At 49.6% G+C, this 21,889-nt stretch overlaps 2 protein-coding genes across 4 annotated transcripts in view; one reads left to right on the plus strand and one right to left on the minus strand.

Annotated features, from left to right (window-relative positions):
* Positions 1–1,194: 1,194 nt before the first annotated feature.
* On the minus strand, positions 1,195–8,624 carry Tmem80 (transmembrane protein 80). The gene is made up of 5 exons (XM_059264633.1): positions 8,502–8,624; positions 4,446–4,465; positions 3,643–3,736; positions 3,468–3,560; positions 1,195–1,859 (listed from the first exon to the last, which is right to left on the minus strand). The coding sequence occupies exons 1-5, from the start codon at positions 8,518–8,520 to the stop codon at positions 1,654–1,656; spliced, it is 432 nt and encodes a 143-aa protein (XP_059120616.1). The 5' UTR covers positions 8,521–8,624; the 3' UTR covers positions 1,195–1,653.
* Deaf1 (DEAF1 transcription factor) overlaps positions 8,621–21,889 on the plus strand; it is a 31,075-nt gene continuing 17,806 nt past the window's right edge. The window contains exons 1-10 of one of the 3 annotated variants that reach the window (XM_059264621.1): positions 9,481–10,208; positions 12,374–12,463; positions 12,828–12,925; positions 13,830–13,959; positions 14,210–14,356; positions 14,855–14,994; positions 15,798–15,863; positions 19,898–20,024; positions 20,430–20,558; positions 21,011–21,139. In XM_059264621.1, the coding sequence (XP_059120604.1) occupies positions 12,448–12,463; positions 12,828–12,925; positions 13,830–13,959; positions 14,210–14,356; positions 14,855–14,994; positions 15,798–15,863; positions 19,898–20,024; positions 20,430–20,558; positions 21,011–21,139 (982 nt within the window). In that variant the 5' untranslated portion in view covers positions 9,481–10,208; positions 12,374–12,447. Of the gene's footprint in view, positions 10,209–11,571; positions 12,464–12,827; positions 12,926–13,829; positions 13,960–14,209; positions 14,357–14,854; positions 14,995–15,797; positions 15,864–19,897; positions 20,025–20,429; positions 20,559–21,010; positions 21,140–21,889 lie in introns of those variants that run through there. The other 2 variants (XM_059264610.1, XM_059264631.1) reach the window with 2 other exon arrangements.

Raw genomic sequence — 21,889 nt, forward strand, 5'->3', positions numbered from 1 at the left:
TGTGGGACAGGGAGAGCAGGTCTCCAGGCCATCCTGGTATTTACCATGGTCTCTGGGAGATATGGGTTAAAGGAAACCAGCCAAAGACCCATGAGCATAGAAGGTTCCCTGGTCCCAGAGAAGGTTCTGGATGGCCCAGCAACCTACCACTCTCAACACACTCCACAGGGAGCTTCTCGATAGTTCCTGGGGTAGAGAGAAGAAGGTAGAAGGTACGGGGCAAGTCCCAGGACAGAGCTGAGAAGAGGCACCAGGATGCGCTCCTCTCTACTGGACCCTGGGGGAAGGTAGGTGGTTATAATTAAGACAAACTCATGGCAGCATAACTACTTATTTATTTTTTTAAAAGAGAAACTGGATAATTATAGACATAGTATCCCAAACAGACAACACGTAACAGAAACAAATGAAAGAATCTGTTTTTAAAAAACTGCTTAAATACTTCTTAAGAAAAAGGGGGCTAGGAATAGAAAAGCAGGAGATGAGACGGAACTCACGTGGCACTCGACAGAAGCTACAGTTTAAGGGACTGGGACAGCCTCCTAGACTAAAAGCTGTTCTTCCATTCTGCCTCTGTGCCCTACAAACCACCCTCCATCCCTCCACCCCACCGAAAGTAGCTGAGGTAAACATCACATACACAGTTCTCTGGCCTGTTTATTTTTTAAAAAATTATTTATTTTTATTTTATGTGCATTGGTGTTTTGCCTGCATGTATGCCTGTGTGAGGATGTCAAATCCACTGGAACTGGAGTTATAGACAGATGTGAGCTGCCAAGTAGGTGCTGGGAATTGAACCTGGGTCTTCTGGAAGAGCAGCCAGTGCTCTTAACTGCTAAGCCATCTCTTCAGCCCCACCCCCCTACTTTTGCTTTTGTGTGTTTTTTTTTTTTAAGACAAGGTCTCACTATGTAACCCTGGCTGACCTGCAATTCACTATGTAGACCAGGGTGCCTTTGAATTTACAAAGACAGGCTTGCCTTTGCCTCCTGGGTGCTGGGATTAAAGGTGTTTGTGTGGCACCACACTTGGTATATACTTGCTTTTGTTTCCTTTTGGAAACTAGAGAGTTTTATTCAGTGCTGGCCTTATGGGGGGGGGGGGGGCACTGGAACACAGGGCGTGCCATCCTGCAGCTCCAGAGTGATCCCAGGCCTGAACCAAGGCCTGGAAACTGTACAGGCGGTTCTCAGAACAAGAAGCAGGGCCAGTGTGGGAAGCACGGAAGTCAGTCATTCCTTTGAGAAAACCCATGGTGACAGAGCAACAGAGCCAAGTCCTTCTGCCAGGATGCTGCTGTCTGGGGCTGAGACAGGGTGGAGCTCTGGGCTGCCCTCAGATGTTGACTTCCTGAAGGGCTTTGCCTTCCACTGGCCTGGCAATCACTGGTGGTCCTGCTGCTACAGCCAGGACCCCAGCCACATGACATGAGGACATCTTGGGATTGACTACTGTCCGTGATGGCCAACTTCAACATCTAGGCTCCTAAGTTTGTCCCTCCCTGGTTCCCATACCCCCCTCACTAAAAAAGATTTATAAACTATTTACATCCATCTACAGACAATCAATAAAAAAAAGATACCCTTTGTGTCTGGGAGCAAAGGAGTTGACTGGAAGCTAAGGAGCACTGCTCTGTAGGTTATCCTGGTCTGTCTACCTGATGAAGTCAGCAATGACCACCACTTGCAAGCCAGCCTCCAGCCCATGCAGCACCAGGAGAATGGTGCTGAGGACCGAGTCCATCCACAGTACCAAGGTCTGCCAGAGCAGGAAGTGAACAGAAAGGAGGCCACTGAGTGCTGTGAATGCCAGGCTGGCAGCCAGTGGCACTTCAGCCTCGGTCAGGTTGCCTTTCGTGCCTGGAAAAGAGCAGAGATGAGAGGGAGGTGGGGCCGCGGGACACCCCACCAGCTGCCCAGCTCCAGGTGCTGTGCTCGCTAAGGGTCACGAAGTCACAGGATTCGGGAGAACTGCCCTCTCAGGCCACTCCACGTCAGCAATGGTCAACCTCAGACTCTGGACTCTTGAGACACAGACAGTGTGGTTTTAAAACTGTGGGCATTTGCCACCTTTTTCTAAACCCAAGTGGGATCAAAAGGATTTTGTTTAAAATATCTAAAAATATTTTACTCTGGGCTAAGGCAAGTTGGTTCTGGAAAATTTCATGAATACTTATGAAAAACATTACAAACAAATGGGTCAGTCATGGAAAATGCCAACTTGGAGCTGCCAATAGCTGACCAGCTGCCAGAGGTGCCTGAGCGTCTGCTGACCCCAGCTGCTGGGGGAATCTGAAGGTTCGCGGACCCTAACCCTGGGTGTCTGATTATGCTGATTCTAGTGGTGGGGAGTGCTTAAGGGCTTGCTGAATGCCAAGTGCTTGGAGAGGTCCAATGCTGACAGCCCCCTACAGGGCACTGTAAAGGGTTGGCCTGACTCTTATTGATGTGGTGACAGTCTCTGCACCCCATGGGCAGCACTGCCTACTAAGAAAGCTGTACAAACTCCATCCAGCACAGTCCATGGCAGCAGACACTGGGGCTCTGTCTAAGATGAGCAGAGAGGATACTTGCCACTCCCAGCAGAGGGGGAGGGAAGGTACCAGATCCAATCAAAAGAGAGGGATCAGAGCCTGACAGTGCCATGTACCTGGATGAGGCGCCTTATTTACACATGTCTGTGACTAAGTATAGGAAAGAGCAGGGGCAGAGCTAGGGACCTAGACATGTGCCCATCACTGCAGCCAGCTCTGGGAGGAAGAACCCTAACCCTTATCTAAATGAACTGTGTGACTTAGAAAAAAAGGAAGGGATGGGGATACAGTGCTTGTCTAGCACTCATGAGCCCTGGGTTTGAGCCTACCAATGCATAAAAACTGGACATGCTGATGCATGCCTACAATTTCAACACTCAGGAGGAAGAGACAGAAGGATCAGGAGTTCAAGGCCAGCCTTAGTTACATAAGACTGTCTTAATAAATAAGTAAATAAATACATGAATAAATAAATAAAGAGGTAACTGGCTAAGAGTGACCTCAAGGTGGGACCTGATGTGACAGAGTAGGCTGGGGAGGCAGGGTCCCCTGTCTTTGCAGGGATCTGGCAAACACTCCAGACTCCCTCTCTACCAGACTTTCTCCCTGACTGCTGAAAGCAATAGGGAAGAGGGCAGTTGAGGGGAGCACTGTGGAGCCCTATTTTAGGCTGGGCTTCTGGTCTGAGGACAGCTGCAGTACACACATCCTTCCAGACAGGAGGATGTCACCTGTCTATTCTTGGAGCATAGCTTCTGAACAAATGCTTTACTTAATGACTCCATAGGTGACTCTGCAAAGCACCTGGTAAAGCTGCCTGAATGAAAATGTCTCCAAGACCCACACTATAAAACGATTAATATTTAAAGGTTCAGAAAGTCTGAAAGAACACCTACGGGATCACAAGCATTTTATGGTTTCACAGCCAACTCACCTAGGTATAGCCGAGCTACTTCGAGAATCCCCATCAGAAGCAAGAGGACCAGATCCAGGACCAGATAGTTACAAGGATAGCTGAAAACCTGACCTAGGAACACACACACAGCCAGAACTCAGATCAGCGTATTAGGGGCACAATTTCTTTGATGGGCCTGGCACTCAGAACTTACTTTTATATGCAATCATCAGGAATGTAGCTAGGAAGTACAGGGCATAGTACAGGCCACTGACGTGAAACAGCATCTGAAGAGGAACTGACGAGAGCTGGTAAGTCATCAAGGATCCTTAAGCTCACCAATGGAGTACACCTACTCAGATGGCCAAACAGAGAGGCCTATCCTGCCACCCATAGCTGCAAATCAGCAGGTCTGGGTAAGTTCCCACAGGGCACCTACAGATGGTCACGGAACCCAGCCACTGGCTCCTGCCTACCTGGGGCTTCTACTGCTACATGGGCTCCTGGAGTGCTCACCTGAGGGCACCTAGTGGTCACAAGAGTGATGCTGGACCCCTCCCACCCTGGTAGGGCATGGCCTAAGTACCCCAGTTATCAGCAGATGCAGGCAGGACAGAGGGTGTTCTTCATTCTGATTTGTGTCATGAGTCACAAAGAGGGTCCTTCTCATTTTCTTTAGAGAAAATGTATTACTTGGCCATTCAAAGTAATAGGTTTCACCTCCTGCCATGCTGGTTTGGTTGGTGGCAGGCAAGTGGCCAATCCCTGTAACATACCAGGCCTGTGAAGGGAACAGGGCTGAGCTGGTGAGTGACAGAGCCAGCACGCCAGGGAATACCTCTCCCTCTTACAAGTTACTAGTCAGAATTTAAGAAAAAAAAAATGGGGGGTAGGGGGGAGAATGAAAGGCACAAAAAGGCAGAGAGCTGGGTGTGTCAGGCCAGCTAATCACTGTGGTACTGCCCTTAAAGGGGCTATGCTTGGTCAAGGCCTTGGGAAGCAGCAGCAGCAGGATACCACCTTGAAGGAGCCTCTCCCTGGAAGACAAAGGATTGCCAGTAAGTAACAGCAACATGGCAGTCACTTAGTTCTCTGATTCCATGTTTATAAATGGAGGTGAACAATGGCCACAGCTAGGTTCCTGTATCACCTCTACATCCATGCCTCCTAGGACATTGCTTTCTGATAGAATTTTATTCACTTCTCCAAAAATAACTGTCGGGAGGAGGGGGGTTCTTTTTAAAGCATCCATGTCGTTATGCTGCCTCTTAGAACATCTCTTGTTCCATGTAGGTGTTATTCTCCTTCATCTTGTGAGAGTCAGCTCTAGGGTGTAATGGAACCTCCCTTGTGTCTCTGAGTCTGAAGTTTTGTACTTGAAAACCTGCCTGGCCCATCCCTAGATGGAATGTGACCTGGGTCAGGCTGCCTGTCTGTAGTCTCACACTGGCTGCACACTCATGCTGTGCACGTCTCTACATGTGTATGCACACCATAAAATCTCCGAATTTGGCCAAAACCTCCTATAAAAGAAGCTGCCTTCTGAGCAGACAGCAGCGCCTGAACCCAAGCTGTGCACATCTTCTGCTCTGTCTCCCTGGGGTTGCAGCAGAAAAGGAAGCAGTGCTTTGTGAGATTCAGTGGGTCACTCTGCCTACTCTGGAGACGTGGACTCTTGCATGGGCAAGTCATCAACTGGTAAACACAGGACATTAGTAACAGCCTTTGGACAGCCTCCTGGCGGGCACACGTGTGGGAGCAGGAAGCCAAGTGTGACTGGAGTGGCATCATGTTTCCACAGGGTGCTCTAGTAAACCTGATCTGTTCTTTTCCAGGTCCCAGCTAAACTAGGCTACCTAGATACCTGTCATTATTTGGGTTGGTTTTATGTCAGTTGGGGTTTTTCTTCCCTTTGAATCTTTTTTTAAATGTTTACAATTTTCCCCTTTAGTTTTACATGTATGGGTGTTTTGCCTGTATGTATGTCTGTGCACCTCATGCATGAAGTGCCAGCAGTGGCCAGAAGAGGGTGTCAGATTCCCTGGGACTGGAGTTACAGATGGCTGTGAGTTGCCACATGGGTTCTGGGAATCAAACCTGAATCCTCTGAAAGAGCAACCTGTGCTCTTAACAGCTGAGTCATCTCTCCAGACCCCTTTGGATCCACCCCCACCCCCCCAAAACAGAGTTTCTCTGTGTAGTTTTGATGCCTGTCCTGGATCTCACTCTGTAGACCTCACAGAGATCCGCCTGGTTCTGCCTCCCAGTGCTGGGGATTAAAGGCATGTACCACCACCGCCCCACCCTTTGGATCCTTTTATAACACCTAGTATCAGGGCTGGGATGTATGTAAAAGACACTTGTCTAGCATGCAAAAGTCCTGGGCCCAATCCCCAACAATGGTACACGCTCCCCCCCAAAAGGTAGCAAAAACATTTAAATTGTATCTGCTGCCGTTTATTGTTAAAGATCAAAATTGTGAGACTTAAGAAAAATACTATATAGGGAGGGGGCTGGAGAGACGGTTTAGGTGGTAAAAACACATACTGTTCCTACGGAAGACCCAAGTTTGGTTCCCAGCATCCACATCAGGCAGCCACAAATGTCTATAACTTTAGCTCCAGGAAATCTAATGCCTTCTGGCTTCTGTGGGCATCTTGCACTCAAGCGTTCCTGTTCATATGCATATAGTAAAACATTTTTAAAAAATACTGTATAAAACCCTCAAATGGCATAATATTTATTTATTTTCAGAGACAAGGTCTCACCGTGTAGCCCCGGCTTTCCCAAAACTCCCTATGTAGACTAAGCTGGCCTCGAACTCAGAGATTTGCCTGCCTCAGCCTCCCGAGTGATCGAATTAAAGGTGTGCTCCACTATGCCCTGCTTAAATGGCATTTTAAAATAACTGATTAATTAATTAAAATAATTCTAACACTTTCAAACCTACAGGAGTTCATCTGACTGAATTGCTGTCTGACTTTTGGGACTTAACACTGTTTCTTTTTCAATGATTTTTGGTAATCACAGTGTGGCTATCAACAGATACAAGGCAGATGTTCACTGTGGGAGTAAAAGAATAAGTGTTTTCTTGGTGTGACAAAGGCTCTTCTGGTAGGAACTCTTTCTTTCTTTTGGAACAAGGTCTCCTGTGTAGCCCAGGCTGACCTTGAATTTGTACTCTCTGCCTCAGTCTACCAAGTGCTGGGACTATACTTTTTTTTGTTTGTTTGTTTTAATTTTAGACAGGACATCACTAAGTAGCTCTGACCTGTCTGGCCTGGAACTCAAGGCCATCTTCCTGACTCAGCCTCTCAACTGATGGATGAGTGGAGTAGGCCAACAGCCCAGCCTGGAAACTGGGCCTTTTATGTGACTTAATCCCAAGACCAGTTTCTCTATAGGAATTTTCTATAGGAACTTCTTTTTACTCTAAATATGCACACAACAATAGCACTTCCAAGTCTGTGGCAGATACTAAATGAAGCAGTATGGCAGTAAGTGCCAGGCAGCCTAGGCTGCCCGTGTAGTAAATCACATTTCTGAAACGTGTTCCATTAAGGAACATTTGGGAGAATGGATGGATGGATGGACAAGCACAGGTCTGAGCTGGCTGTGACCACCTTCTGACTCACACCGCTGGCACCTGGCCCTGTCTGCCCACACATCACCTGGGTCATTGGGCATGGGACTCTGTCATGGTGAAATGTGGGTTACAGCAGCTTCTGGCTGCCCAGGACTCAAGTAAGCCACAGGGGCATGAGTGTGTGTGAATATACAGGTGTGCATTCACCCAGGGTAAGCTGACATTATATCATGGTTGTGTCTGGTGTGTGCCAGGTGTGCCAGAGGTACCTTAGGTATGCCATGGATGTACTGGGGAGAACTATAGGTGTGCTTAGGGTGAGCTGCATGCATGCTATGAATATCTTGAGTATGTCCCAGCGCGTGCTTTGAATAAATCTGTAGTGAGCTGCAGGTGTGTCATGGTGTATCCCAGGGCAAACAGCAGGTGTGTTATGGCTATAATTGGTAAAAGAATCCCACCAAAAGCCGAGGCCCTAAAACTTAGCTCAAAGTTCCAGGAAGCCAGCTATTTGGTATTGCAGAGGAAAAGCAGCTAGCGCTGACTCCAGACACACAGAGTCCAGAAGAAAAGCAGTTGACCCCTACCCTAGATACTCCATGGTTGCAAAAAGAGACAACAGACCCTGAAGTTCCAAAACCAGTTTGTCTAAGGAAAAGAGCTAACTTACCTATTACACACTTAACAAGCACCCCTTCCCTACCTAGCCTTAGCTACAAAAAAACCCAGCCTAAAGCTCATAATCTGTTGTCTTGAACTCTGGTCATTGAGTGATTGGATCCCGTGTGCTGATCATCATGTGGCCAGGACATGATAGTCATGTCTCTGACACAAGCCTGCTCTAGCTGTCTGAGATAGTCTAAATCATCATCTTTTATTTCTTCCCACAAACTTAATTCTTACTTATCCTTACACCTGGGGTGAGCGGCAGCTCTGCCAGGGGTGAGCTGAAAATTGTGCTATGGTTGTGTTCCGAGCAACTTCAGTATGCTAGTCCGGTATGCCAAGGGTGTAGCGCTTGGTGAGAACGGGTGTGTCAAGTGTGTGCACCGGGTGAGCAGCGGGTATGCTCAGGATGAACCACAAGTATGCCATGCGGGTCAGTTTTAGTGAGCTATGGTTGTGTGCTTCGGTAGTGTACCCTGGGTGAGCCGCCGGTGGGTCCTGGGTGCACAGGCGTTGTATGGTTGTATACGGGGGTCCCCCACACGGGGGTCCCAGTGTGTATCTCAGGTATATCATTGGTGCACAGAGATGAACTTCAGGGAAACCGCCGGATCCCCGAAGTGCCCCAAGCTCACGCCCAACCGGAAGACATGCCCCTCCCCCCAACTCCGGCGCAGAAATCCGTACTAGTGGGCTTCAGCCACCAGGGTCCGGAATTGCGAGGTGACAATTAGAGGAGTTGCGGAGCTAGCCCAAATGGCCTCTCATCGCGACAGCACGACCACACTGTCCCGGCGCCCGTATAGCCCCGCCCGCCTCACCTGGCCGCACGGCCGCCATTTTGCCGCTGGGTCCGCCACAATCCCAGCAGCCTCTTGGCCGCACCCTCCCGCCATCTTCGCTCCTCCCGCCGCGCGGTGCTGCGGGCGGCCGACCGCGGCCGAGGCCCGATTCTCCCGTCCGGCAACACTCGGGAGCTTTCGGACAGGAGGAGGCGGGCACTGAGACTCCGGAGAATCCTGCTCGGAGACGTTCGGCGGAGTTCGGCTAGGCCTCGTGTGGGCTCGGCTTCCGCCGCCGCCAGAGGGGGTTGGAAAAGTCCAGTGGCGCCAGGGTCGGTCGGCGAACCTAAACTTCGTTGGAAGCCAGCGAGAAACTGCCTAGAGCCGACCAGCCCTATCGGCCAGTAACCACAATCAGATGAGCCTCCTAGGCACCGAGAAAGAAACGCTCGTAAGCTTCCGTGGAGCTTCGGAACCATTCGTACTGACTCGACTCTTCGCTTCGGGAAACTTCGGAGCTTCTCGGTTCCACACTCGGGAAATCGGCTCGGCTCGGCGGGCGGCTTCGGCTCGGCTCGGCGGGCGTCAGACAGCCTCTTCGGTCGCTGCTCGGGCGGTGGCTTCGGGCGGCCTCGGCCCAACTCGGGCGGCCTCTTCGGGCCCCGCTTCGGGCTCGGCGCTTGGCGCTTCGGGCGGTCCCGGACGGCGCCTTCGGGCGGACTCGGTGGAGTCCGTATGGAGGACTCGGACTCGGCGGCAAAACAGCTGGGCCTGGCCGAGGCGGCAGCGGTGGCGGCCGCGGCCGCTGTGGCGGCGGCGGCCGCGGCCGCAGCAGAAAGCGAGGCGGAGGAACCGGTGTTAAGCAGAGACGAAGACTCGGAGGAGGACGCGGACTCCGAGGCGGAGCGCGAGACGCGGCGGGTCACGGCTGTGGCGGTGATGGCGGCCGAATCTGGGCACATGGATATGGGTACCGAGGCTCTGCCCAGCCCCGATGAGGCCGCCGCCGCTGCCGCCTTCGCAGGCAAGTGCGCCCGCCGGCCTCGCGCCTCACCGGGTTCCCGCGTACAAGCCCTGAACACATGCACCACGTACAGGCCGCTTCCCATATGCTTTATGCATCTGTCATGCACATCTGTCTCACAGGAAAGGCTCTCTTCCACCTGTCCTGCACATCTGCCCAGCACCTGCCCTGCCAGTGTGCCTCACAATGTCCTACACACCTGCCCTGCCTCTGTCCATGCACCTTACACCTGCCCCTGCACATCAAACCTGCTCTATACACATGCTCTGCACCTGCCTATGCACTTCACACCTGCCCATGCACCTCATAATGCCCTGACACCTACTTTGCACCTGCCCATGCACTTCATAATGCCTTGCACACTTGCTCTGTCCCTGCCCTGCATCTCACAATGCCCTGCATACACATCTTGCACACTCCACTCGCTTGGCCCAGCACTGTATACATATTTGCTCCCTTGTGTGAATGTGCCTCTCTGCTCTTTTTGTTTTGTTTTGTTTTTACCCTTTTGGAACTTTCTCAATACCTACTACCTGCCTTGTCCTCTCTTGCTTCCTGGGAGCTGATAGCGCAGATGGGTCAGATGTGAATTTTGTTCTGAAGGTGCTCCAGGTTTGGTCAGCGGCATTACTTCTGGTAGACCTGTCTGCCCCAAAGGCCAGTTCAAGTGTGACCTGAGCCCAGGGCCAGGAGAGTCCTTCAAGGCAGGCAGCTTTTCAAAGGTAATGATGCAGATCAGCCTTGCTTTGTAGTGACATTAGAATCTCCTTGTGCTGGGTCTTCTAAGTCTGCCTTTTCCTATGCAGATATTCCCTCCTTCTCCATTATTTAGTTTTCTGTTTTGCTTCTTCTGGTTTCTTGACACATAGAGTACCCTAATTTTCATGTTTTGTGACAAATGGAGCCTTGAGCTGAGCTGCATCACCCTGTACAGGTGATGCCACACCATACTACCTCTTACAGTCCCACCATATCCCCCAACCTTTGACCTTCCTGAGTGTTGAGCTCCCTACCAATTGGAACTCCTGAATGTCTTATACTCGTACTTGGAAGACCATCATTTTCCTATGCTTTTTGTATTGTTAGGTGCTTTCCAATCTGAAGCTCTGCAGGTTTGACATTGGGATTCTGCTCAGGGTACATCAGAGCTGAGGCGCATCAACTCTGGGTATTTGTTCAGAACAGTAGGAGAAGAAGCCTTGGTTCTGCTTGTCAACCTGAAGTCTAGACCCCGTCACTGAAGTGAGGGAGGCTTCCTGGAGCTTTTCCTTTTTTAAGATAATATTTTTATTTTTATGTGTGTATGTGGATATGTGTATGTGATTGCAGTTGCCTGTGGAAGTTAGAGGTATCAGATTCTTCCTGGAGCTGGAGTTAAAACATGGTTGTGAGCACCCAGAATGGGTGATGGGAATTGAACCTGGGTCCTCTGCAAGTTCAGTATACATTTAACATCTAAGCCATCTCTCTGGTTCCTTCCTGGAGTTTTTTTTTTTTTTTTTTTTTTTTTTTTAAGTTAATTTCAGCTGGGCTGTGGTGGTGCATGCCTTTAATTCCAGCATTCAGGAGGCAGAGGCAGGTGAGTTGGAGGCCAGCCTGGCTTACAGAGCTAGTTTCAGGATATCCTGGATTACACAAACCCTGTCTCAGAAAAAAATAAGCAAACAAATTAAGTTAATTCATTTAAAGTATGTGGCTGCATGTATATTTGTGGACCTGTGCCTAGAGTTACAGACAGTTGTAAGCTACCATGTGCGTGCTGGGAATTGAACCCAGGTCCTTTGTAAGAGCAGCCAGTGCTCTTAACTGCTGAGCCATCTGTCTGGTTCCTTCTCTAGAATTTTTTTTGTTTCAAAACAGGGTTTCTCTGTATAGCCATGGCTATCCTGGAACTCTGTAGACCAGGTTGGGCTTGAATTCAGAGATCTGCCCACCTATATTTCCCAAGTGCTAGACTTAAAGGTGTGCACTACCACCACCTGGCTTTTCTTGGAGCTTTTTTTTTTTTTTTTTTTTTTTTTTTTTTTTTTTTTTTTTTTTTTTTTTGTCCCCCCCGAGACAGGGTTTCTCTGTGTAGCTTTGTGCCTTTTCTGGCACTCGCTCTGTAGACCAGGCTGGCCTCGAACTCACAGAGATCCACCTGGCTCTGCCTCCCGAGTGCTGGGATTAAAGGGGTGCGCCACCACCGCCCGGCCTTCTTGGAACTTTTGATACTCCATTTTCTTCTGTGAATTCTGGGTTGATAGTGGGATTTGGGGCTATGAAGTTTTTGTCCTCTTTGCACATATTTTTCTGAGTTCAGGAAAGAAATAAGATGTTGTCTATGATGACATCAGAGAATTGCAACTGTGGGGTGTGTGTGTGTGTGTGTGTGTGTGTGTGTGTCAGAATTTTAGTTGTATATTTATGTATCAGAACATTCCTACTTTTTGTTGTAAGTTTTTGAAGTCAGATGAAGTCCAGGTGGCTCAGTGCTAGCTGAGTTGATGATTTAGGTGTGTCCATGTATGGACTGGTAGTGGATATGAGCTAGACAGGTACAGGGGTGCAGGTTGGTCAGGGCTGGGTTATTGGGGCTGGCAGGACTCCAGGTGGCATCTTTGGTTACTTCCTATATGCCAGAGGCTTCCCTGGGTATTGGGCATTTTAGAATGCTGGGTGCCAGAGGGAACCTCTTATAGAGATGGGGAAGGGCAACTGCAAAGGATACATAGTGGCAGGCAGCAGGATACAGAAGAGCCTGGTGGTATGTGTGGTTGAAAGTCTCAGGGCCATGACACATCTTTGTGGAGCTGCTCTGTGAAGTTACCTGCTGATAGACCTGTCTGCCCCAAGGAGGCAAGTTCATGTTGCAGGCGTGGCTGTGGCAGGTTCACGTGTTTTTCAGGAGGAAGAGTTTCTGGGGAAGGATGGCATGGAGATCTCAGACAGTGGACACAAGACTGTAGGATGGCCTGAGCTATGGCAGTGGAGAGGGGTGAGGCTGGACTGGAGTTTGCCATGTCTTGATCGTCAAGGAGGTGTTCCAGGCCTATGAGACTTGCAGCTTCTTTGCAAAGGGAGAAAGGCCAGTGGTGAAGTGGGGGTGGGAGGTCATGGTGGATATTTTTGCTGCATGTGAAAAGCTTTGGTGGGGAAGGGTAGCAATCCCCCTCTTCTGGGAGAAGCAAGTACTTTAGACTGGACTCCAGGAGATGTCAGCTGAACATCCATACAAGTGTTAACATGTCTGGGAGGAGTGCATATACCCATGTGGGGTACTTTAAAGCTCACACAGTCTTTGCCTTTTGTGCTCTTCCTTCATCATGTGCAAAGTTGTGTTCTGTTCCATTCTGTTGTAGAAGTGACCACAGTGACCGTGGCAAACGTGGGGTCCTCTGCAGATAACGTCTTTACGACCTCAGTGGCAAACGCAGCATCGATATCAGGACATGTCCTGGTAAGCTGTTCTTGGGTGTGGTTCAGGGTGCTTGGCAACTGTCCTCAGAGCCTTTGACTTCTGCACAGCCCACGAGGGTAGTCCTCATTCTCAAGACCCTCTCAGGGTTTAGATGTGGGTGAGCACCTGCTGTTCTGGGAGCCATGGGGGGCCTGTGTGCCTTCCTGTGCTCTCAGGAGCCTCAGGGCTGGGCTAGGTAAGGCAGAAGACCCAATTTGAGCTAGGACATTACCCTCACCTTAGGTCATCACCATGAAAGGTGCTGTATACACCTAGAAAGGCAGGGATCTCTCAGGAGCCCTTAGGCTGTGGTCAGGCTGTCCTCCATGCCAGCTGGCCTTACAGCTTGTGTTCACCAGACTCTGGCTGCTCTCAGCCCCTAGTAGAGCTTCTTAGTGCCTGGCTTTGCTTGCACTCCATTGAGATCTGTAGACACACGAAGAGTCACTATATCTGACCTCTCTGCTCCTTTCTCCAAGGCCCACAATCCATTAGTCCTTTCTTCATGTTCACTCCTGTAGCCATTAGCATCCAAGATGCTTTCAGTAGCACCCGTGTCCACAGTCAGAGACTTTTTGTGGTCTGTCACACCATTCTGCTTTCTATACGAAGCCTTCAGACACGGCATAGTCTTCTTAGAGAGACAGACTTGCTCAGTGTCCGGAAAGGAACTGTGAATATGAACACTTCAGCTTTGACAGGTGTGCAGACACTTAGAAGCCTTTGTGCTTTTCTTGGTTCTGTCTTGTGTGCCTTGGAGATTCCTGTGGAGAGGGTGTGGGCCAAGGTAAACATCCTATCTTGCTGATAAATGGTGAGAACCTCGCAGTAGGGCCACATTCCACGGGGTCAAGTAATCAGCCTCTGGCTACCCTGGAGCTGACAAGAGTGTCTTTCCTTCTAGTCTGGTAGGACAGCCCTGCAGATCGGGGACAGCCTGAACACTGAGAAAGCCACGCTGATAGTTGTCCACACAGATGGGAGCATTGTGGAGACCACTGGGCTGAAGGGCCCAGCAGCACCTCTTACCCCAGGTACCCGCAGCACCTGACCCCAGGCCTTCTTTTTGGTTCTCCTTAGTGGTAAATCTGAAAACAAAATCGATGTTTGTAGAAAGGGCAGAAGTTTCCAGGCGAAAAGAGATGCTGCCCGCAGTTGAAGGGTGGCACTGCCCTTCAGGGCTGTCCTTTCTGTACCTGTGAGGGGCTTTGTGGTTGGGGATGGAACATGCTGGGCTGTTGTGATCGCTCTGTGCTCTAATCCTCATAGCTTCTCTTTGCCCAGGTCCTCAGTCCCCTCCTACCCCCCTGGCACCTGGTCAGGAGAAAGGCGGCACCAAGTACAACTGGGACCCTTCCGTGTATGACAGTGAGTTGCCCGTGCGCTGTCGGAACATCAGTGGCACTCTTTACAAGAGCAGGCTCGGCTCAGGTGAGGCAGCGCTTGGCTACCACCATTCCGTGTTCAGACTTGGTTCTCGGTGTTCTTTGGCCCTCTTAGTAAACTGGGGCCAAGCAAGCCTGTCATGTAAATTTGTTAGAAGAAATGGATCTCTGGCCACTAGAGCCTAGGCCATGGCGGCCACAAGGCAAGGACAGACCTAAGGACAAGTCATAGTTGACCCTAAATGGGAGAGAGGAGAGAGGGAGAGCTCAACCATATTCCCCAGTCATCTCAGACGCCTCAGGTGACAGAGGATTCCTGAAGTGGGCTGATGCTCGTTGGGGACCCAGTGAAGCTTGCAGTGGCCATGGAGTGTCGATTTGATATGACTTGCCAGGCAGCCTCTTGGGTGACCAGAGGGAAGGTGAGATTAGAGGCCAGGCAGGGCAGAGAAAGAAAAAAGGCAGGAGAAGGAACTGATGTCAGCAAGACATAATCGAGCAACGGGCCTTGAGGAATTCTAAAGACCAGCCCCCTTCGTTCCAGGTGGGCGGGGTCGGTGTATCAAGCAGGGAGAGAACTGGTACAGCCCAACTGAGTTTGAGGCCATGGCGGGAAGAGCCAGCAGCAAGGACTGGAAGAGAAGCATCCGCTATGCGGGCAGACCCCTGCAGTGCCTCATCCAGGTATGCGTTGGGACCCTCCAGCTTTAAGATGAGCAGTAGGAAGTGCCCAGAACATGGCACCAGATGAGGTCTGATGACATGTACTCACTGACCAGAGCGGTTTATCTGCTCTCATGATGTTCTTGGGCGTGCGCTGGGTGTGTGCTGGCACTGACTCAGAATTGCTGTGGGGAGCAGATGGGGTAGCAGGAGGCACAGAAGAGAGAAACATCAGACCTGTGAGAATAAAGGTAGAGGAAGTCAGATTGGTAGCACCCAGCCACACCTGCCTCCCTTTTGCTCCATTTTCCTTACAAGGAAGAAAGAAAATATTTTTTCTTTACTTTTTTATTTTATGTGTATGAGTGTTTTGTCTCTGTGTGTGTCTGTGTACTACGTGCATGGTACATGTGATGTCAGATCCCCTGGGACTGGAATTACAGACAATTGCCAGTAGCCATTGGGTGCTTGGACTTGAACCTTGGTCTTCTACAAGAGCAATTACTCTTAACCACTACACCCACTCCCTAGCCCAAGGAAGAAGACTTGATTCTTGCTCCAGGTCAGCTCCTGGCTATGGCTAGTCAATGTCTATGGAGTCTCATCCCTAGGAAGAGAGAATAAAGCCTACCGTCAGTGGCGCAGCCTAGACAAGAACTTTCCAGAAGTGACTGTATTTTATGCTCAGATTTTTGTCTTGGTGGTGGGGGTGCAGTCTAGCACTGAACAACTCCTGGTAGTGGCAGATTCCCTCATTCTGTACTTCTGTCTGTATAATCCTATATTTATACCTCTGTGATATCTCTGGCACTTCTGTGTTTCAGGATGGTATTTTGAACCCCCACGCTGCCTCCTGTACCTGTGCTGCCTGTTGTGATGACATGACTCTCGTAAGTCACTAGGTGTTGTGTGCCTCCTGCCTGTGGAGCTCTGGCCCTCCTTTTCTCAGGCGTTTTCATCTCTGAAGGCTGCTGCCTTCACTGGGTAGAAGGTGCTGTAGGAAGTTCAGGACACCGAATGGGAAAGCTTTATGGAGCCCCGTGATCCCAAAGCAGCACCCCCTTTGAAAGAGGTTCTAGTGCACATGCCTGCGGCACTCTGCTCCGTGCTTTCAACCTTGGTCACAGTATTCACCAGCCAGGCCTGCTAGCATCAACTTAAATCCCAGCTACTGGGGAGGCTGGCGCAGGAGGGCTGACAGTTCAAGACCTGCCCGGGTTACAGTTTGAGTTCAAAGCCAACCTGGGCAAATTAGTGAAACTCTTGAAATAAAAACTAAAAGCCGGGCGGTGGTGGTGCATACCTTGAATCCAGCACCAAGGATTAAAAACTAGAAAGAAGGTGGGGATATAGCTCAGTGATGGAACACTTACCTGGCATGTGAGGGGTCCTAGATTAATCCCCAACAAGGAAACAAAACCCCCACCTTATCATGGATAGATGTTTTTTTGTTTGTTTGTTTTTTGTTTTTTGAGACAGGGTTTCTCTGTGTAGTTTTAGAGCCTGTCCTGGAACTTGCTTTGTAGACCAGGCTGGCTTCGAACTCACAGAGATCCACCTGCCTCTGCCACCACTGCCTGGCTCTCGCCTTTAAATACCAAGTATATTTAAACTTTTTGTTTATTTGTTTGTTTTTGAGACAGACTCTATAGAGTCTGGCTGCCCTGGAACTCACTATGTAGACCAGGCTGGCCTCAAACTCAGAGATCTTCCCGCCTCTGCCTCCTGAGTGCTGGGATTAAAGGGTTTGCCATCATGCCCAGTTTATCTAATTTTAATATGATTCTACTATAAAAAGTTTAGTGAAAATAATATAATTTTAAACATCATTAAAAACCCAAAAAACGAATGGCTGAGACTGTGGAATCACAGAGCAGCATGAGGGGATTAGTCTTTCAAGAGCCTCGGGACACAAGTCTGAAATTGCCAAGCCCACACCATGGGCTTGTAAGAGTTCTATGTTGCTGTGGTAATCAGTACAGTGTGTGAGCAGGATCTGAGATCTCTTGGGAACTGACCAGAGTCCAGCTGCCAACCCCAAGTTTCCAACATGTGGTGCTGAACCATTGGATGTTCCTGGGCAAGGAATGAGCTTTGACCCAGACTACACTATGGATAAAAGTGAATTCAGATTGTAGCAAAGATCTGAACATGAGATCAAGGCTGTGACATTTAGAAGGTAACACATGACACTCTCCTTGTGATATAGTCTTAGACCCAGAGTTTCTAAGACATGGAACCAAGCTGCAGTCTTTAAATATCACTCAGTAGACTGGACTCTGTTAGATTTTAAGCTCCAGTTTCCACTAGGGGAGCGGTTCTCAACCTGTGGGTCACAGCCCTCTTTGGGGGGGGTGTTGAATGATCCTTCCACAGGGGTCGCATATCAGGTATCCTGCATATCAGATATTTACATTATGACTCATAACATTTTTATGAGCAAAATTCCAGTTATGAAGTAGCAATGAAATAATTTTATGATGGGGTGTCACCACAGTGTGAAATACTGTGTTAGAGGGTGGCAGCATTAGGAAGGTTGAGAACCACGGCACTAGGGGATGTGAGGTGCTCCACTAGACTGTCCCCCAAAGAGTAAGCGGTGAAAACTGTGGAAGACAACTATTGACATCTCTGGAGATTGTCCCCAGGGCCCCCCAGGGCAGTAAACACCTAAGTAGAGTACCAAGTCCAGAGGAAAGAACAAGAGGCAGGGCCAGGTCTCCTCCTCCAGCTCAGGTGAAGGAGGCTCCTCTCAAGATTGGTCCTTCCCCGTGAGCTCCCTAACAAGGGATAGGTTACCTCACAGTAGGAGTAGGCTATAGCCTTGCTCACCTGACAGCTATGGGTTACAGTGACTTCCCAACCATGCTAGGGTGAGACCCCTTACCTCAGCCCTGTATCGGGCTGGCTGGGCCTGTTGCTTGGCATCTTCAGCTCAGCTTGTTTCTAGGGCTAGTTTCCAAATTGTGATAGGCCCTGCCTTAATCCCTGTGCACACAGCAGGGCTGCCATTCTGATAGTGTGAACTATGACTCCTTTAATGAACTGACTTTGTTTTAGAGCGACTACAGGGATGTCTAAAGTTAAGAATATTCTGGGAACAGTGGGAAGACTAATAGCCACATCAGAGCAAGATGCTGCCTTGCATCAGCTAGAGAGAATCAAGAAAAGTAGCAGCCAAGAAAAGCCTGCTCATGCCGGGCGGTTGGTGGCGCACACCTGTAATCCCAGCACTCGGAAGGCAGAGGCAGGTAGGTGGATCTCTGAGTTCGAGGCCAGCCTGGTCTACAGAGCTAGTCCAGGACAGGCTCCAAAGCTACAGAGAAACCCTGTCTCAAAAAAAAAAAAAAAAAAAAAAAAAAAAAAAAAAAAAAAACCAATCAAGAAATCAAAAAATAAAATAAAATAAAACTACAGGTTAAAAAAAAAGAAGAAGAAAAGAAAAGCCTGCTCAGATTAAGAGCAGGCTACAGAGGTTTACCCTTGAAGAGCCATAGATTGACCTGCTCAGATAATGGCAATTTACATGGCAGGGATCTGTCAGGGACTCTGGGACCTACTGTAGCTCTGCCTGTAGGCACCAGCTTAGCAGAGGAGCCAACAGAAGCAGCCAGTCAGAGGCCTACTTATCTGAGGCAACTGCACACCCAGGCTGAGCTCTCAGAGACCACTACACCCTGCAGGAGAGCAAAAAGCCAGGTGTAGTGGGTGTCAATACCCACTGTGGCCACAGTGTGTCGCCTGTAAGGTCTGATTCACAACTAAACTAAGACATGGGGATGAGCAAGAAACTGACCACACAGCACAACAGCAAACTGCAGGAGAGGTGCGGGAGAGGTGCGGGAGAGGTGGGCAGGAGAGGTGCGGGAGAGGTGGGCAGGAGAGGTGCGGGAGAGGTGGGCAGGAGAGGTGCGGGAGAGGTGGGCAGGAGAGGTGGGCAGGAGAGGTGCGGGAGAGGTGGGCAGGAGAGGTGCAGGAGAGGTGGGCAGGAGAGGTGCGGGAGAGGTGGGCAGGAGAGGTGCGGGAGAGGTGCAGGTGCAGAAGCCAAAGAGCCACGTGAAGAAGGAGGGAAGGGCTGGGCTGTAACTCAGGTGGTAGAGTGTTCGCCTGGCATGCACAAAGCCTTGCACCATATAAATTACACACGTGTGATGGCCGCACTCACCAGGTGGAGGCATGTGATGTGCTGGGTAATTGTTGTTAACAAACCGAGAAGAGTGACTCTCAGTTGAGGAATTACCTTGGCCAGATTGTCTTGTGGACATGTCTCTAAGGAATTTTCTTTTCTTTTCTTTTTCTTTTTTTTCTTTTTTTTTTTTTTGAGACAGGGTTTCTCTGTAGCTTTGGAACCTGTCCTGGAACTCGCTTTGTAGACCAGGCTGGCCTCAAACTCACAGAGATCCACCTGCCTCTGCCTCCCCAGTGTTGTGATTAAAGGCGTGTGCCACTACTCCTGGCCCTGAGCTTTTTAATTCTGACATAGGGTCTCACACTGTAACCCAGGCTGGACTTGAACTCATGGCCTCTTGAACATCATCTTGCCTCTGCCTCTTGGTTGCTGAGATTATAGACCATGCCAACTTGCCAGTGCTTCTTCCGTGTGTCTGCAGACGGCTCTGAGTGACTCTCCTCGCTGCTGCTGACTTTTATTTCAGGCTGTGGTTTTCCTTGTTCTCCTTTACTTGGTCCCACTTCCCTTCTTCTAAGAATCCAAATCTCCAGATGTTGAGGACGTACGTGTTCTTGCTTGGCAGCTGTGCTGCTCATCTATTTCTTCTGAAAATGTCTTCTCTGCCATTTTGAGGGCTGCGGGGAGCGGGGTGGGGGTGGGGTGGTCTGCTCTCTGCAGTACTAATAGACTAACCTCATAAGGCGTGGGAAGCAGGCACCATCAACCCTTGGTCAGCTTTACTTTTCTCCCCAGAGTGGCCCAGTCAGGCTCTTCGTCCCTTACAAAAGGCGCAAGAAAGAGAATGAGCTGCCCACAACTCCAGTTAAGAAGGATTCCCCCAAGAACATCACGCTGCTTCCTGCCACGGCGGCCACCACCTGTGAGTGATAGCAGAGCAGAGCAGAGCTTTGCTGAGGTGTGGGCCTGTTTTTCTGCCTTAGCCCAGTGGAGGGATTCTCATTTCTTAGACAGTCTGATGAAGTCTTTCCCTTTGATTCAAATTGCAAAGTATTTTAAAGTTAATTGACATTTTATTTTCTGGCTGGAGCACAGTCAGACTCAGTAGTATAGCTAGAAGCCTGAGTCCTGCCCAGTCTGGCTCTCTCCTCCACGTGCCAAGGTCATGGGCTTCCTGGTGTCATGCCACGTGTGGGGTATGCCACTGTGAATGCTTTGGCCCAGCTCCTGGGATCTCTCTGAAGCCTGCACCTTTGCAAACAGCAGTGCATGCTTCGGGCCCAGGGCCTGGCCTGGCCATGAGTAAAATGCCTTTTTCCTTTTCCAGTCACTGTGACACCCTCAGGACAGATCACTACCTCTGGAGCACTAACCTTTGACCGAGCATCCACTGTAGAGGCTACTGCTGTCATCTCTGAGAGCCCAGCCCAAGGTGATGTCTTTGCAGGAGCGACAGGTAAGTTGTCTCAGTATCTGCCTGATATGTCCCAAACATCTATGGCAGTCTGTTGCCTGGCTTCTCGGCAAGGGCCTTGAGCAAGGCTAGATCCTGTTGGGAGCCTGGTGGGTATTGGAGAAATAGCATTGTGACCAACACACAGAGATACATAGCATTTGGAGACGTTGCTTTAGGCTGACACCAGCCACTAGAAACAGTCCCGTGTGTGCTTTTAAATATTCTAAGAGTCATGTTAGCAAAGTACATGATGATATCTTTTGTAATAAATTTTATTTCATCAACCACCCAAATCCCAATGTGTCAATCAATTCAAAGTTCACACTCCGGGTACTCAGCAGCCTCTCAGGGCTGGTATCTCTGCATTGAGAATGCAGCTGTGGGCACATGGAATTAATTCTGCTGTGCCAATAGCAAAGTGCTGAGGCTGTCTGCCTCTTTCTCACTAACAGTGCAAGAGGCAGGTGTGCAGCCCCCCTGCAGGGTTGGCCATCCTGAACCCCACTATCCTGGCTATCAGGACAGCTGCCAGATTGCCCCGTTTCCAGAAGCTGCATTGCCAACATCACATCCCAAAATCGGTAAGTATAAAAGAATTCATGTGTATGCAAGCTGTTGTCCTCAGAATCGTGGTTTGGCTTGGTTTTTATTCTTTGTAGTGCTGTGGCTGGAACCCAGGGTCTCATACATGCTAGGCAAATGCTCTACTTCTGACCCATGCCCCAGCCACAGAATTGCTTCCTGTGAGTGAAATAAGGCTTGTGCTAATGTGTTTGTTTTTTCTCTTGAAGTGCTGGGTTAGGGCTAGCAAGGTCCAGGCTTCTGCCTGTGTTTGTAAATAAAGTTTTATTGGACACAACCATGCTGTTCGCTTATGTGTAAGGCTTTTGTTTGTATCAGGCTACTTCCACAGAGACTGAAATGACCTAATATTGCTATTGTCAGGTTTACCCCAGTAGAAATGTGTGAGCAGACTATCTCCTTGCCTTGACAAACCATGGAATTGGATCAAGCTGTGTCTCGTGTGAGGGACTCTCTTAGTTAGGGTTTCTATTTAATAAAGAGACACCATGACCACAGCAACTCTTATAAGGGAAACATTTAATTGGGGTGGCTTACACTTCAGAGGTTCAGTTATTATTGTCATGGTGGAAAGCAAGGCAGCATGCAGGCAGACATGATGCTGGAGCTGAGCATCCTCACATCTCGATCCAAAGACAACAGGAAGTGGGCATGGCTTGAACATATATGAGACCTCAAAGCCCGCCACCACAGTGACACACTTCCTCCAACAAGACCACACCCACTCCACGAAAGCCACACCATCTAAT

This window comes from Peromyscus eremicus, chromosome 1 (genome assembly GCF_949786415.1).
Source record: "Peromyscus eremicus chromosome 1, PerEre_H2_v1, whole genome shotgun sequence".
Taxonomy (NCBI): Eukaryota; Metazoa; Chordata; class Mammalia; order Rodentia; family Cricetidae; genus Peromyscus; species Peromyscus eremicus.